At 36.6% G+C, this 16374-nt stretch overlaps 1 protein-coding gene across 1 annotated transcript in view; it reads left to right on the top strand.

Annotated features, from left to right (window-relative positions):
- LOC116730053 (GDNF family receptor alpha-2-like) overlaps nucleotides 1-12648 on the top strand; it is a 70715-nt gene extending 58067 nt beyond the window's left edge. The window contains exon 8 of the mRNA XM_032579019.1: nucleotides 11555-12648. Coding sequence (XP_032434910.1) covers nucleotides 11555-11680 — 126 coding nt within the window. The 3' untranslated portion in view covers nucleotides 11681-12648. The remainder of the gene's footprint in view (nucleotides 1-11554) is intronic.
- The last annotated feature ends 3726 nt before the right edge of the window (nucleotides 12649-16374 follow it).

Raw genomic sequence — 16374 nt, 5'->3', positions numbered from 1 at the left:
ACACACATTTGTTATGCACGTTTTAAGATTTTTTTTCTTAAAGGTACTGTAAGTGTTAGTAAGTAGGCAAGATTTGTTATACAGATAAATGTGTACTTTATGTACTCATTTATTACTCCTCTTCAATCCTTTTCTTGAGAAATACAGAACTGGGAAGATGTTTAAAAAGGGTTTTAAACAAATGAATCCTTTATACTGACTGAACATATGTTCCACAGTAAAATAAATATGAATTTTATCAATACTAATGTCTATTTCTCTCTTAAAATAGGCAAGACTAAGAACATTGCATTTAAGTAAGGTAGACATGTGTTGATCTTCATAAAAAAAAAAGGAGAGGGCTGTAATAAAGTAGCCACTGGTCTGCTTTGACCACTATCTAGAGTTAGAGCACTTATCAAAGACCGAGTCTCTGTAAACCTCCGTTGATATTTTGTGCATAGCAAGCTAAACAATTAGTGTGCTGGTTTTAGGGAAAATATGTTAAACATTTGAGAAAGAAACTCACTTACCTAAATTTTGACCTCAGGTTTCTACCTGGGGACAGCATAGAGAGCTTTACTGTCCATATGGCAGCTTAATAGCTTTCTGCTGAAAAAGTAAGTAATGAGGCAAACAACAGCCAGGATACTTCAAGGATTTACACGCCGAAATATTGACGAGGAGGAAAATAATGTTGTTGTGAGGACAGGAGGGTGTGTGTGAGACACAAAACTGGGAAGATTGAGCAACTGACTGAGCAGCTGACCCCTGGTGACATATTAATATGTGACCCAGACTGACATGTGTAGTGATTTGAAAATTCCTTTTCTGTCATATGTTTATATTTGGAAAATTGATTATGATTTTTATTTAATACTTTGCTTAGGCATGCTAATGTGAACAAAGAACATATCTGTAAAATCTAACAGAAATAGGCTAAAAATGCATTGCTGTTATTGGTGTCATTGTTTCTTAGGGTAGAACTGAATGATGTGATTGAGAACAAATTTACTTCTTGTTTAATTTTTGTTTCGAGGATAAAATGAAGCATTATCTGAGTCTGTGAGGGGACATTTAGCATGTTTTTCTGAAAGAATGGGACTCTACACGGCATAAGGAGCTAAATATCTCATACACAAAACATCCCACACACTGACTGGCCTGCAAATATGACAGACACACATTCACAAATTATATGAAAACAAATCAAATTTATAATCAAAAACAGAGGGGGACAGAATAAACAGTTCCTAATCAAATTAAATGACTGCAATGAAAACATGCTAGCACATCAGTCTCCAATGTTGGAACACAAGTGTCATGAGCTGAGTGAAGTCATTGGTGGTTAACATGCTTGGACATGTGCAGAATAAACAATGGCACTGCATTTTAAATGACCATCACTGAATTATAAAACCAAAAGTGAATTTTGCTTTTCTGTGATCTCTCAGGTTTGGCATGCTCTCATGTGGCTGTTCATGCAAAAACAGAAAAAGTTGAAAAAAAACAACCTACTTTATATTTATACTAGTCGCTCGGTTCCATTTTCAACTTTTCATCATCTTCCTGCCTTTGGTCTGTCTTTGTAACCTTTGCAGGTCTAGTGATCATTGTCACTGCTTTTGAGCAGGTCAATTTGTGACGTTATGTAGGTAAAGCTGCTATAGTTCTTGTTGCAGCTTTCCTGTTCCTGGGAATGAGTACTCCTTAAAAGCAGAGGCAGAGATTGAGAGAAAGACATGAGAATACATGCTTTTTTCTATTTTTCTACCTAATATAGGTATGTATAGTCCAGGTCAGAAAACGTGGTGGCACTGGTGAAAATTTTATGCAGCTTCACATACACTACATGTGTGTTTGTACTTGTAGTTATCATGTGTGTTTTCTGCCCTCTCACCGATTGCCACATGTGGTTGCAAGGAACTCAGAAAACAGAGTTTTTATAATTTATTTTTGGTGCATAGATGCCATGAGGTTATAGTCAGTTATCTATGCACTGAAAAAAGCAAACTGTGTTTTCTGAGTTTCCTGCATCTACGGGGAGCGACTGGGGACAGCAAAAATATTAAATGCAACACGATAACAGACTACAACCTCATATAAGTGAATATCTGGTACTGAGTCGACTGTAAAAGCAGAGATCGAGAGGCATGAGTGAGTCTCTTTTTTTCCTACACGATAATGTGTTGGTACAGTACATATTTCTCTCTTCTTTTTTTTGTTTTTTGAAGGGGGGATCAGAGTGTCAAGAAGATTGCACACATAGGTTTGGGTTCTTGTGGATTTGAGCTGTCAGTTTGAGTAAATAAATACATATGTGCCAATATGGATTCATCAGGCTGATCACTTCAAGTTAACTTCAAATTAACTTTTGTCTTTATTGTTGCTATCTTTTGTTTCTTTTTAAATACTCTAACAATGTTGGGCCCTTTTACAGTATCTGATCTCATTCCTACATGTCAGCATAGTAGATGCAAACTCAGAGATTAATTGACTTATTGAATTTAAATCTCCATTCAAAACACACTTTTTCTTCTAAAGAATTTGAGAAAATGCTAGTGACCAATATTTATATTATCTTTTGTTCTTTTGGTTTTACTTGTTTCATATTCTTCTCATTACCTTTTATAGATATTCTGTGTTTGTTCTCTTTATATTCTCTTGGAGGTGTCTTTTATGTTAAGCTTCACAACACTTTGGGCAGCTTTGATGTTTCTTTAAAGTGCTATATATAAAAAAAATTGTATGGTGTACTGCTGTGTTGTAAGGAAACCCTAACAGATTATACAACTCAAGAACTCAACATAAAGCACCGTTCACATTAGAATCCTGACATCTATTGACGCAATCAGCATTTTTAAAAGGCATTTCATAATAGGATCATTTGGCTTTACCCAGGATGATGACATCCAATTGAAATATCATATTTTATCCCAAAGAATAGAAACTTAAAAAAGAACTGAACGATGCAGGATTTAATCTGGATTATAGGCTCTAAAATAGTGGCTCAGTGCCTGCCGTCTGTTTAATTCCATCTACTTTGAAGACTTCCATCAACTCCACTTAAACTGGGTTCTCTGGTCTATCTGAAAAAGAAAAACCAAATGTTGCAATACTGCAGAAATGTATAAATGTTTGTCTTTTAATAGAACCGTTCTTCATTTCCCTCTTCAAATAAATGTGAAGATGACAGCAGCATATTGTCCGTGGCGGACTGCCGTTTTCCCTCACTTTGTTTCTCCTGAATGGGAAAGAAATATTTCACCCTGCACTTTCAAGCCAGGAGCAGCTGGCTGTCAGATTTGATTATTTCTCACAATGAAATATAGTTGCATTTTACAGATGTATTTTAGATAGGCAATGCAGGTGACTAATGACCCAGCTGACTTTTGCAGGAGATCCTCTTACCCAATTTGGCAGAATTAGAAAGCGTATCATAAAACAATGCTTTGTAAAGCATTCTGCCGCTGTTATTATTGTTTGTGTCATTCGTTTTATTTTTCAGTCACTGCTACAGATTTAAATCCAAGCAGTGTGAAGAGTTTATGAATGCAAATTTGTTTGTTGAATGACTGACTCCCATTAAGACATATCACATCGTAGTCATTAAATGGTCACACTTCACCTGAGGCACTTATTGTTGTGCTTAATACGCAAACCTTCATTGTTGGAACAACAGCAAATTAAAACCTTAAAAACGTTGCAAAGAGGAGAATTAATGAACAAGCACCTCCGATAACAACAACATGTTTGGGGGATATGTACTGGAGACAAGGTGGAAGAGTGAGAATGGATGGCGCTTTCAGGAAAGGTTTGTGTGTGTCAGTATTGATGCACTGCTCAGTGCCTGTCTCACTGCAGCATGGTGTTTAATTTATTGTAAAAATGGTAATTAGGAAACAATAAGACGTGTGATTACTCAAGCAGGAAGTTTATAATTAGAGAGGGAGCTGTTAGGGACATTTTGGGCGGCCCTGTATTCTTAGACAACTGTGGCTGGCAATTAAAACCTGTCAAACGTCCATGGCAGATAAATTGGGGGAGTGTTGTTATGGTATGAGCTCTCTTGGCAAAAGAAAGCCTGTCCAAAACTGTAAATCTCACACCGACCAGCAAGCACAATGTAGTAACACAAGGCATCTGTATGTGTACACATAACAACAAATGATATGGGTAAAAGTGCGTGCCAGATGTTTGATGGATGGATAGACTTTATCATTTTTTTACAGAGTATATGCTAATCTGCAGCCTGGGGCTGTCCATGTCACTCATTTGGCTCCTTTATATGCTTTACAATATCTTCAGCCAATATAGTTGCATAATTATTCAAATGTCAGTGTCAGTTGTTGTTGACTTTAGCATTTAGAAAGTAAACATGTGGGCTGAAGCACAGTCCTTTGAGTATTTTAAGGGTGCTTCCAAATGAGCTTCAATTGATTTTCAGCATGCATGACTAAGCCTCTTTTCCCTGCTGGACAGAGTTCACTTTAAGGTTTTTAAATGTCATAATTCCTTCATTCATACAAACAAAACAATAATTCTACCTAGAAGTTTAAAGTTCTAGAAGCAGACTTTACCATAGAGCCTAATTTCTTGCTCCAGTGTTTTAATGAGGGGTTTTAACTTTTCTTTTTTTTTTTCATGTGTATATCAGACACTTGACACCCCTAGAAATTTGACACAATATGTTTTTGTTGAACAGACAAGCTTTAAGCACTGAAGAGGAGTATTGATGTTGCTTAGCACTATAAAATATATCATAAGTGAAACCCTTAAACTCCTGATCTGTCAGCAAACTTCAACATTGTTAAACTATCTTGGAGAATTGACAGATACGGATTCGTCCAACAATTGATGGGTCCATTAATGTATGCTTGAATGGGTGAGTGACTGATTATACTGTAAAGCGCTTTGGAGTACTCAGACTTGTTCTAGCGTTATACAAATGCACCGCATTTATCATTTAACGAGGACTGTAAAATCCCATTCAGAAGATTCACAAGAAATATGCTTTATTTCTGAGAAAACTTTGTTCAGCTTCATTGAATGCGTGTATGCTGTAGAAACTGGCTTCTCTTTTGTAAGGTCTGAGTAAGACCTTTGTTTTCATTTTGTCTTTTAACTGTAAGATGGGTTAGCAAAAGGACTTTGCCAAGGTCAGACATCCCACATAAAAGCTTGAGTTTGGTTTGGTATAAAGTAAGTAAAAAGAAAAAGGAAAATAAAGACAGCATCAAACAAGGCTTTGTGGAATGCTTCATGTTCTACATGACAGATACAAGAAGATATGAATGGTAGAGAAACACTGATATGTTGTTTGCATGCGTTTGAAGAAAGATGAGATGGTTGGGAAAAGAATGGACACTATTACTGTCTGCAGTAAGGACCAGTAGGCTTGGTGCTGCTTTCTTCTGAATGCCATGTCTGCTTTGTACATGTGTAAGACAATGTGGCTTTTCTGTCAGTTATGCTATATAATTCAGATATACTAAAGAGAAATCATTTTACCACATGATTGCTCAGAATGAGGGATTGCTGCAAAATTGACTCCATACCAGGAACTCAAAATTCTGCATTGGCTGCACAAAAAAGAAGTTTTTTCACTGAAAAATCTGCAGTAATCTACTCTTGAATATAGAAAGCACTACACTCTTAAGGAAACTGAATAACATGCTATGCTAAACATGTGTACTGTAGATTATTCATTTCTCTCAAATTGCTTTATATTTTCCTGAAATCCAGATTTTACAATCTAAACAGGCTGCCTTCTTTCATGCAAAAATGTTTCTACAGTTAGTTAGGTAATTAATGAATAACGTTTAACAATTTAATGGAAGAAAACAATAATTTCAATGGGATTCATTTATTAATTTAACGATTTCAAACTTTAAACAAAGAAGCTCCTACCTTCGTTGTGAACTTTAACAAGAGAGTCCTATAAAATAAAATGAAAATAAAATTCTGGATTTTATCGGTATTATTAAACACTAATAATAATGACAAGAGTGATTTGTATTGATTGATATCTGCCTTCAACGACTCTGGATTGCAAATGTGCAAACCTGTGTCATTTTTTTCCAAAATGACAACAAAAGACAGTTTCTGCTGAGGAACTTTGTACAGGCAGGAGTTTGCAGGAGTGCTAAACAAATGACTTTTTGTTTTTGTTGTGTTATGCTAGCGAGCTGCGCTGTGTTCAGATCTGTAGCTCTGATCTGAATTCAATTGAGTGCAGCGGACCTGAACACAATGCTGATCCCTGCCTGAGCAGATTATATCAAGCAGGAGGAGGCTGTAGCTAAGGCTCACTGTTGCCCCCTACAGCTCAGTTGTAGAAATTGAACTCTGTTCAGTTTAAATTGAAAACCTGCCTCTGCGGCTTCTGAGTTGATCAAATTTTGCTGCCACTTCATAAACATACATCGGCTCGTAGCGAGTGCTAATTTCCACCTCTGGATATAACTTAGATTGAATTATAATCTATTCCCAAAGCAGACTGCATGATTGCATTGCATGAGAATGAGCTGGACTGCCATGAATTGAATACAGACAACAAAAAGTTAATTTTGTATAATGAGAAATAGCCTTTGTTTATTTTGTAAAGCACCACAAGTTAACGTTATGAATTGGTGCTATTTAAACAAACTGCACTCAAACCAAATTTAATCGAGGTCTGACAGTTTAAATCGATAGCTTTTCCAAGAAGCTGTATATCTTTAAAGGAATCACATTAAGATAAAATGTAAGACAAAAAGACTATCATGGGTTTTTTTGGGGGGTTTTTTAAGGAATTCTTGTGTCTTTAAAAATCAGATGAAATGAAAAGTCTTTACAGCACTTATACTTGCAGAACCTCTGGGAAGCTGCAGCTGTCTGCTTTCTCTTGTAACCTTTGTTTATTTTAAGCTCTGCTGAACGGAACAGAGCGTGGACAGCAGCTACATAACTCGATTACCCAATAACTTGCCTTGGGAAATGAAGCCCTGTTAACTGTAGACTTGAAAATGAACTGATTGACAATAAAAACTGATCTCAGCAGGAGGAGCTGGTTCAATGAAAAATCACATATAACCTGAGCAGTTTGTTCGTGGCACTTTCGAATGTTAGAAACACTTTTTTTTTCTGTGGTTGACGAAATATGAGCGAATGAGTGCATGAAGCTGGCTTTGTTCTGTCGCAGTGTTTGCGTGCATCTCCTGCTCGTGTTCAGTCACCCGTTAATATGTGTGCGTGTGGGCGTGGGCGTGTGTGTGTGCGTGTGTTACCCTTCTCTCAGGCCTCTGTATGGATGTGTGGATATTGGCTGCAGACAGCGATCTGGACTCATGTCAACAGGCTGCTGCCACACATCACTGCCCCTGCTAATTAATTGGCTTTTAGTTGAGGATGTGTTTGGTGCATTGTCAAGTTACCCACTGCTGTCCCTGCATACATTTCTCTTTGGTAACATTTCATAATACTATTTAGCTATAAGTGATTTATAACTATTAATGAGGATTTATAGTGGATGAAAGAGTGGCCAACCATAATTAAATATTTGTTTTTCTTTTCATGCACTAAATTTCTAAAATGAACAAAAGTGCATTTTCTATAAATTAGAGCATAACAGAACAGTAATCTTATTTCAGTAGTGAAACTCATGTAGCTTGTAGAAAGTTTGCCCATTGTGGAACAATGAAGGATATTTCTACTCTATGTTCTCTATTCTCACAAATTACTTACATGCAGAGTGATAGATTGTGTTAATTTAGATTATTATGGTTTACAGCTAATAAAAACCCAAAATTCAGGCTCCTCAGAAATGTTTGCATGTTATGTTTTTTTTTTTTCCCCGAGAAATTATCTTTAATGACAATGTTTTGTTATGGCCATGTCATAACCTACACAGTCACAGGGACGTTGTTCAGCAACATGTTGTTTGTCACCATTGACAAGAAGGATGAGCTGAAAGTGTTCATCGCTAAAGAAGCTGGCTGTTCACGGCATCAAAATGTAAATGGAAGTGTGGTGGGAAAAAAAGCACAAGCAACAGGGATATACCTGCAGGCCAAAGAGGATTGTAAAGAAAATACTTTTGAAGATTTTCATAGATATTCACAAGATGAGGGTTGCAGCTAGAGTTTAAAAAGTCGCTATGCAGATTTAACCAAATTCCTAGTTTTAAAGCATTCCTGCACCAGTCCATGACAGAGCTGTTCCTCACTGGTCCAAAGTCCTTTTCAAGTCAAAGTCAACTTTGCATTTGTTTGGAAAATCAAGTTATCACATCTCTGAGGAAAAGTGTAGCAGAAGCACATTATCTGCTGGAAAGTTTCCCTCTGAAGAAACAATTAGATTAACTAATGCAACAGAAGTCCTTGGTCCACTCTGCTCTATCAAGTCCAAACTTATTCACGTCTGCTCACACTGAAAACAGTACCATCACCTGGTTTAATAATATGGCACCACTGTGTTCGGCCAGCAAACGGCCCTGACTAAAATCCAACAAGAAATCTATAAATTATGTTAAAGAGGAAGAAAAAATACACCAGAGCCAAAAATGCAGACCAGCTGACTCAACCTGGGCAGTGCAAAGATAATTCATGCAAAAGCAACCTTGACCACGTAATAGTGTACAGCACATAGACATACAGTCGGTTGATATTTCCGAAAGATAGTGAAATGGTAAAATTTTCTTAAAAACTAGATTTTTTTTATTGTAATTAACATTAACTGAAATAAATTCTGAGAATATATTATCTGTGTAATGAATAGATATGTTGTTTTTTTAGAACAGATTTTCTGAAATAAATTAACTGAACATTTTCTTTGCTTCTTCTCAGCTACTGTCATAGGACCTTTTTTTTATTTCTCTTACTCTTTGTTTATTTAATATATTTCACCACTTTCTCATTTCTGAGAAATGTTGTTGTGGTGTAAGATGGGTGGAAACATCTGGGTAGAAGCTTTCTGTATGTGGAGAAATTATCCAATCTTGCAATCTTTGCAAAGATCTTTGTAATCTTTGCAAGGGATGCTTTGGTGAAAATGAGGGGAACAGAAACGGTTTCATGTTCCGTATGAAGTGTTGCTGCAATGCTCTGTTGGACTGAAAATGGTGCCTCAACAAATTGACCAGGACTTCTGTCAGGTTGAACCTTAATAAAAGAAAGAAGAGGAAGACAATTGATATAGATTTTACACTCGAGCGGAGAGCGAGGCCAAAGACATCCCCATCTTAGTCTTTGAACCCACACTCTAAAGTCTCTTTTTTCCCGCTCTTACTTTTATTTTCCTGAGGGCGATCCCTTGTTACATAGATGTTGACGGCTACTTGGTTCCTAGCTTACAGTGATTGACAGCTTGTTTAAAAAGGGGCGGTGCAAACAGTAACACAGCTGCCGAAACACAGTCAGTTACAAGTCTCTACTTAAACAATGGTGCCATCCTGTCTTTGCATACCTTGTGGTTTTAAATGCAGTTCCCGAGATTCTCTGGGTCAGTTCTCGTCCCCCTCTGGGTCGTAAACTTCAGTTCTCGTGTCCCTCTAGGTCATAAAACTTTAGTCTTAATCTTTGATGTGCTCTACTGTTAGGTGTCAGCTCTTACTCTGGCTTCAGGCCATCTGCTCCCCAACTCAGCACGCTTCCTGCTGCTAACATCACTGAAAGGCACACACACTCCAAGAGCATACAGTACATAGATTCTCACAGCCCTAAGTATTTATATTTGTAATTAACATAAAAACCTATCAACTTCTTTAACTTGAAGACAAATGGTAATGCTTGATATTACAAGTATCCCTGAAAATGGGAGGAAAATTATTGCAAATATTAACAGCTTCATGGAGCAACACATAACGGAGCCGACTGCAGTGTGGGTAACACAGGGAAACTCTGGAGGCCAAGAAATTTAATATCTGAACTCATTCTAACCTTTCTCTGCTTTAACGATTACAGTGTTATAAATGACCTTTTCTAGTTTGTACCCTGTACAACAACAACAAAGAAAAAATCTCCTATGCGTAAGAAAAAAGTGCTTTGATTTCAAATAATACAGTGTTGAGAGTATTTTTCTTTTTCATTTTTTATTTTTATTTTTTGGAGTCACAAGATCCTGTAAGGTAGACCTTATGAAATATTGAAATTTCTGAGCCGCCGCTGGCTCCTGTAATGTAAGTTTGGCTTTGTAGCATGTTTTGCTTGTAAATAAAGTTGGTGATGAAAGCTTTAAACACTGTTTGGAGACTTCCTGGCACAAGCTAAAAGAACTGAAAAAAGAAAATGCACACAAGACGCTTTCCTTTGTTGCCAATTTGTTTAAAAGAGAAAGGATCATACTAAGCTGCAGAAGCTTGAGAGACTCTGTGCTGTAAAAAAAGTTTTGTCGCCTTACAGATTTCTTTCTGATTTTTTTTTTCTTTTTGGTCAAACTTAAAAGATTCAGATCCTCAGAAAAAATTTATTATCAGACAAAGATAACCTGAGAAAAGTGCATTCATCAAGAAAAAAAGTTAGAAAAGCTAACCTTTGTGAAAAAAGTATTTGTCCCTAAATCTAATAACTGGTTGTCCCATCCTTTTGTGAAAGCTGACATTCTGCTGTGTTTACCACCATTGCTCTGCTGCATAACCCAAGTGAGTCTGAACTTAATGTTACAAACTGATAGTCGGTCAATTTCTTTAGGAATATTCAGGTAGAGCAGAGTTCTTGGTTCCGTCAATGACAGCAAGCTGTTCAGATCCTGAGGCAGCAGAACAGTTCAATAAATCGTACTAACACCACCATGTTGGTCTACAAATCGTAGGACGATCTTTGCCTGAAATGCGGTGATAGGTAAAAGCCTAATGCAAATGTATGTATGTCTTCCAAAAAGATCCACATCTGTGTTTTCAGTAAACAGAAAACTTTCCAGAAGATCATGCAGATTTTGTCAGCAGTGATACTGAGCTAAAAACTCACTTCATTTCTTTCTTATTGTTAAATCCTTTGACTTTAACTGAGACAAGTGAGGCCTGCAGTGTTTTAATTTTTTTTGTCTTTTTTTTCTTCTTTCTAACCAGAAAATGTTATACTTCACAAGATCTCAAGAGCCGAACTCTTAGGAAGTCTCACAGCTCCTTCCTCCTGCAGCATTTGTGTATAATAGTTGTCTGACACCACATAAAGAGTTCTGAGCAGAAGATATGTAGGAAAGAAGCTACAAGAACTTATTTTTGCAGGATGAACAATATTTTTCTGTCTCTCAATATTCTTTTGGAGTAATTTTGATAGATTGGCCCCCGAGAGTCACAGTTCCGTGTTTCCTCCAGAATAAGTCTGTATGAGGTCAAATACTTTTACATAAGACTTTATTTCATGGCAAAAATGTAAATATGTTTGATCAAATTGATGTTCATGGCAAGTACGATCTTCCATTAATAAATATAACTTCTCAGTTGGAATCTCTTCTTTTTTCCACCTCTATCCTACATCCTTAATACCCGTATCAATTGTGAAAACAGGAAAAAAGAAAAAGAAAACAGAACAAGTGTCTGAGTCATGTCTAACCTTTTCAAATCTCTCCTCCTCTCTGTGTCTTCCTATCTGCACAGATTAGTAAAGAAAGGAACGGTGGCCTGGCCCTGGGAGAGGATCGCTCTCCCTGTCTGCATGCCAACGTCTTGGCTCTGCTTTCCATCCCGGCTTTGGCTCTGATTTTGGCTCAGCTTGTCTTGTAGAACCGCCAGGAGGAGGAAAAAAAGAGGTCATGCATCCACAAGCTGATCCCAAAAGCAGAAGGTGTCATTTCTGAGACTCTTAATAAGAAGGCCAAATCGCTGGTGACAGTTGACGCTGAATGAAATTTGTAAAAGTGGACGAGATAGGAGGAAATTAATAACATTTTATAACTGAGAGTTTGAGGTTTGCGTGACGCATTGTCTGCGCAAAAGGCTTTCTAAAGGACCTTTGTAGAGAATGCTGGTAAGACCACTCATTGACTGTCTCATAAAAACCCTGAAACTGAAGTTGTTGCTAAGACTTCTTCACTTAAAAAGGAAAAAAAAACAAACAAGTGAACATCAATACAAGAACAAGAGACTGAAAATGAATTATTGTGGAGAGAAACCAGGAGCATGAAGTATATATAGCAAGAGCAACAAAGAAAGAGACTTTTTTTTGCCTTGAACTGGCAAAAATCTTTACGTGAAAGACCAGAGCACAAATTTAACGGTGTGGATGTAGGATGATTACATTCTGTCTTTTCAGCGCTATTGTAAACCTTACAGACTGTAAAGCCTTCTCAGTGTTCTGTGTGTTGGTATAATCTGTGACCATAATCAATCTGCAGTACGGAGCTTTCATTTGGTGCCACAGTATAATCCTCAAGCTGATGGCAAAAAGAACTAAAGCTAAAAGTTAATGGTTCTGTGCTCATTTAAGGTAATGTTGTTGACCGTGGGTGTTCACCATGCGTCCACCTGCAAATGTGTGTGTAATCCAGTCTCTATGTATATAAACAGCATTTTCTTTCATGTAACTTAATGATATCTAGTATTTTGAAAAGGACATTATTGTATGCTAAGACTGCTCATTATGGGTGCTGATGGAAGGCCTTCATTATCTGCATTTATATTTGTCTATTAAAGTTTAATCACAAATGTATAAAGCGATGAGATTAAATGAACTCAGTCTTTAAAAGCCATAACTCTTTGTGTCCTTATCATATTTTCTGAGTGTGAGTACTTGTACAGATCATTATAACATTCATGTTGTACAACGAGCTTTTGAATGCATTTAAAATGTTTTACTAGCCAGGTTCTGGGTCAAATATAGACTGAGAAAATTCTGTGTTAATTCATGAATAATTATCATATATATATATATATACATACAGAGAGAAAGAGAGCGAGAGAGAGAAAGTAGTATTGAGTTAAATCCTCCTTAAAAATTTAGAGGAAAAATACAAACAAAGCAATGACAGAAATTACTACAAAATACAAATTTGAAAGGTGCTAAATAGTTAAAAGTCATGCTAATTAAATCCAACCCAATCCATTACCATTTAAAGATTACATAAAACAATTACACATTTCTCCCTGGGCAGATTTAAGAAAACCTTGAAATTAGTATAGGATGTTATAGTCTGAAAAATCAAAGACATTCTGCAAAAAATATTATTTTTTCACCCAGGAGTCTGTATTCTTCAGATTGACGTGCCAAATAATACTAGCATAAAAACTGTATAAAATAGTGCTTCTCTATACTCTATATACTGACACAAGTACCTGCATACTTTAGGTCAAAACTTTTTTGTAGGCAGCCAACATTTTAGTTTCAGTGCTCCATGACAGACAGAGGTTGGATAAATGAGCCACACACATCTCAACATGTCGTAGAAAACTTCTGGTTTTACTTTTTGGGGCTTGTATGTACTTGTATATATCTAGTAGTTTATATACTGCACATGATTTTGTAAATTCTTTCCAGATTATACACAACACGGAATAGGGTTAAATAAATGACACAATATTGTTTTTGTGTTCGGATAAGTAGTTTCATTTATTCTGAATTTTGTAGCATATCCACATTTATAAAACGAAAGCTCAACTGCCGTCTGTAGACAGAGTTTGAGAGTCAACTATTTTCAGCAACAATTGTACTCAAGGCCATATATCCGTAACTCATCGTATAAAGTAAAATTACATAGGGTGTATAAATATAAAAATACTGCAGCTATTCCACTTGTGGAATCCCACAACGGTCCCTATTAGGAGCGACTTGTCAAGTTGTCAACCTATCCCTTAAATAGGTTCCCTTGCTGACTAAAGGATGTTCCACGTGGGAAGGCTTGTTTCATCTGTTCACTGGTTCAAACAAAAAGAGCTGTTGTTTTCAACGACGACAGAAAGGATGTCAAAGCTGAACTAAAATGCCTTCATTTGTAAGAGGAAAAAAAAAACTCAGCGAGGCGGTGTGGATTCAGTTTCAACATTCATTTAGAAACCACTGCCATGATGAACAAGGAGTAATATTTTACACAATTTCACGTTCTCTCCAAGCCAATAGTCATACACTTTCATAGGGGTTTGTCCATGACAGATGCATTTTTAAATGTTTACTCCTACACCCGTTTTTTTTTCCCCCTCAAAGTGAATGAATGTTTAAATTTGTTTCTCGCATACATTTTTTTTTTTTTTTGTAGAAATATTTACATCTTCAGGCAAGAGATTAGCATAGTGCTGAGTCATGTAAACGTATACCATGAAACCGAGCGGTCTCAAATTAACAGCTGATTTAGAAAAAAATGTTTACAGTCTGTCGTGAATGAGGAATGCTAAATTAAACCCTGCCGAATGTGTTATTGCACAATGTGGCTGATCCACAGGATGGTGGGCTCTGGAAGAAATTACAGTCATTTCTGGATGAGCTGACTGGTCTGGGCTTTAGAGAATATACAGTAATACTTGAATCGCTTGAGAATGTAATTAAAGATTTCCTCTTAAGCTTGGAACAGTAACATCCTGTTTGATGTTTTGGCACATTTACTTTGCATTTTATTATTTATTATTTTAATTTAATTGGAATAACACCAAGAAAAAAAGTACAACTTGTTCCTATTTAGGGCATGTCCACCCATTTTAACTTAAGTTTATATCTCTAACTACCTCCATCTAAAAAAATAAAAATACATGTCAAAGAATACATCAGCGCTTTGTTCCAGTTGTCACTGCACTGACAGTATTTACATGAAAGTAAGTCCACATCCCACACACCTATCAAGCGGCTCTCCTTTTATCTGTTCCTGGCATTGCTGCAGTCCTTTTTAAATTATAATATACCCCTTAAAGTTTACAGCACATGCTGTTCTATTTCATTTCCCAAGACAGGGAATACAGATACTGCATTTGGCTAAGTGAAACCAGAAAGTGGGTCTGACCATGAAAAAAAAAAAAAAAGATAAGAAGAAAATACTATTTTAGTTTCAACAAATATCCAAACATCAACACTGAATGTCAGGCTCACACCCTGAGATTCTAAACTCTAAATAAATAAGTATACCAAGAGTTTCTTATCTTGTATTAATTCATGGGTAAAAATCTATCAAAGGCAAAGCTGAGCTATCACTTATCCAGGAGGAACAGCCTTGGTAGTCCATAATGCAGTAATAAAGTCCAGACCACAGGAAAGACAACCCAGTGTTTTTATTCTAGTTTTGTTTATATATATTATTCTTATTATTTTTTATCCAAGAGGCACAGCACTGTTTCACAGCACTGTAAACCTGCTAGATTTCATTTGCATTTTCTTTTGAAATTACAAAATATGCTTTAACTCACTCCAGGAGAATGTCTTGGTTTGGTTTGGCACCATGGCTCCTTTTTTATACCTTCAGTCACTTACATCTCTATATATTTTAGATTGGTCCTGAATAATTTAGTGCTTAGCAGAGTGCACAGCAGGATCATTACAGGAAGCCAAGTTGTAAACAAACTCCAGTATTTGTACTGGGGTGATAATGAGAGTGTGATGATGTTTCTGTGAAACAGTGCTTTACAAGATTATTCATACCCTCTGAATCTTTGTCATGTGACATGCTCAAAGTTCAGTGTTTTTATTTCAATTTGATCTGATGTACCAACACAAAGAAGCAATTAATTGTAAGGGAGGGAGATAGTTTTCACTTAAAAAAAAATACAATCACAAGAGTGACTTACAAATATATTCAGCTCCGTCTGTCAATATTTTATAATGAGACCTATCACTTATTACAGCTGCAAGTCTTTTTGTGTTATGTCTCTTTTTGCTGGGCATGTAAATGGACTTTTCTCTACAATGTCTTGTCAAAACTATGCTTATGTTGAACATTTTTTTAAGTCTTGCCACAGATACTCATTTGGATTTAGGCCAGACTTTGTCTTGACCATTTTAAGATAATTCTAAAGAACTTTGACTTCATGACTTTGACTTGTGTTGATGTCCAGTTAAAAAGTAAAACTTCATCCCAATCTCAAGTCTATCACAGCCTCACTCATATTTTTTTACAGGGTTATCCCATATTTCACTTGAACTCTGATTTAATATCTTTGTCGCTGTTATACTATGATACTACAACTCCCATGCTTCACTTGTTAAAAATCGTTAAACTGGATTTTTGTGGCTTTCTTTGGAAAATGCCTTTCTTGTTGTGGTTCTTTATCAGACCATATTGACGATGGTGGCGAAGATGGTAGGCGGTCACCCCTGGTTAGATTCCCGCTCTGTTGTCGTGGCTGTTATGTTTTGGGCAAGACACTTCACTGGCCACTGCTGGAGGTCAGAGGCACCAACAGGCAGCCTCGCCTCTGTCAGTGTGTCCCAGGGCAGCTGTGGCTAATATCAAGTGGCTTCCTACTATCAGAGTGTGAATATGTGTGTGAATGACTCAAAGTAG

This window comes from Xiphophorus hellerii, chromosome 12 (assembly GCF_003331165.1).
Source record: "Xiphophorus hellerii strain 12219 chromosome 12, Xiphophorus_hellerii-4.1, whole genome shotgun sequence".
Classification (NCBI taxonomy): Eukaryota; Metazoa; Chordata; class Actinopteri; order Cyprinodontiformes; family Poeciliidae; genus Xiphophorus; species Xiphophorus hellerii.
Note: the sequence above shows the minus strand (reverse complement) of the source record. Positions and strands in the feature narration are given on the sequence as shown.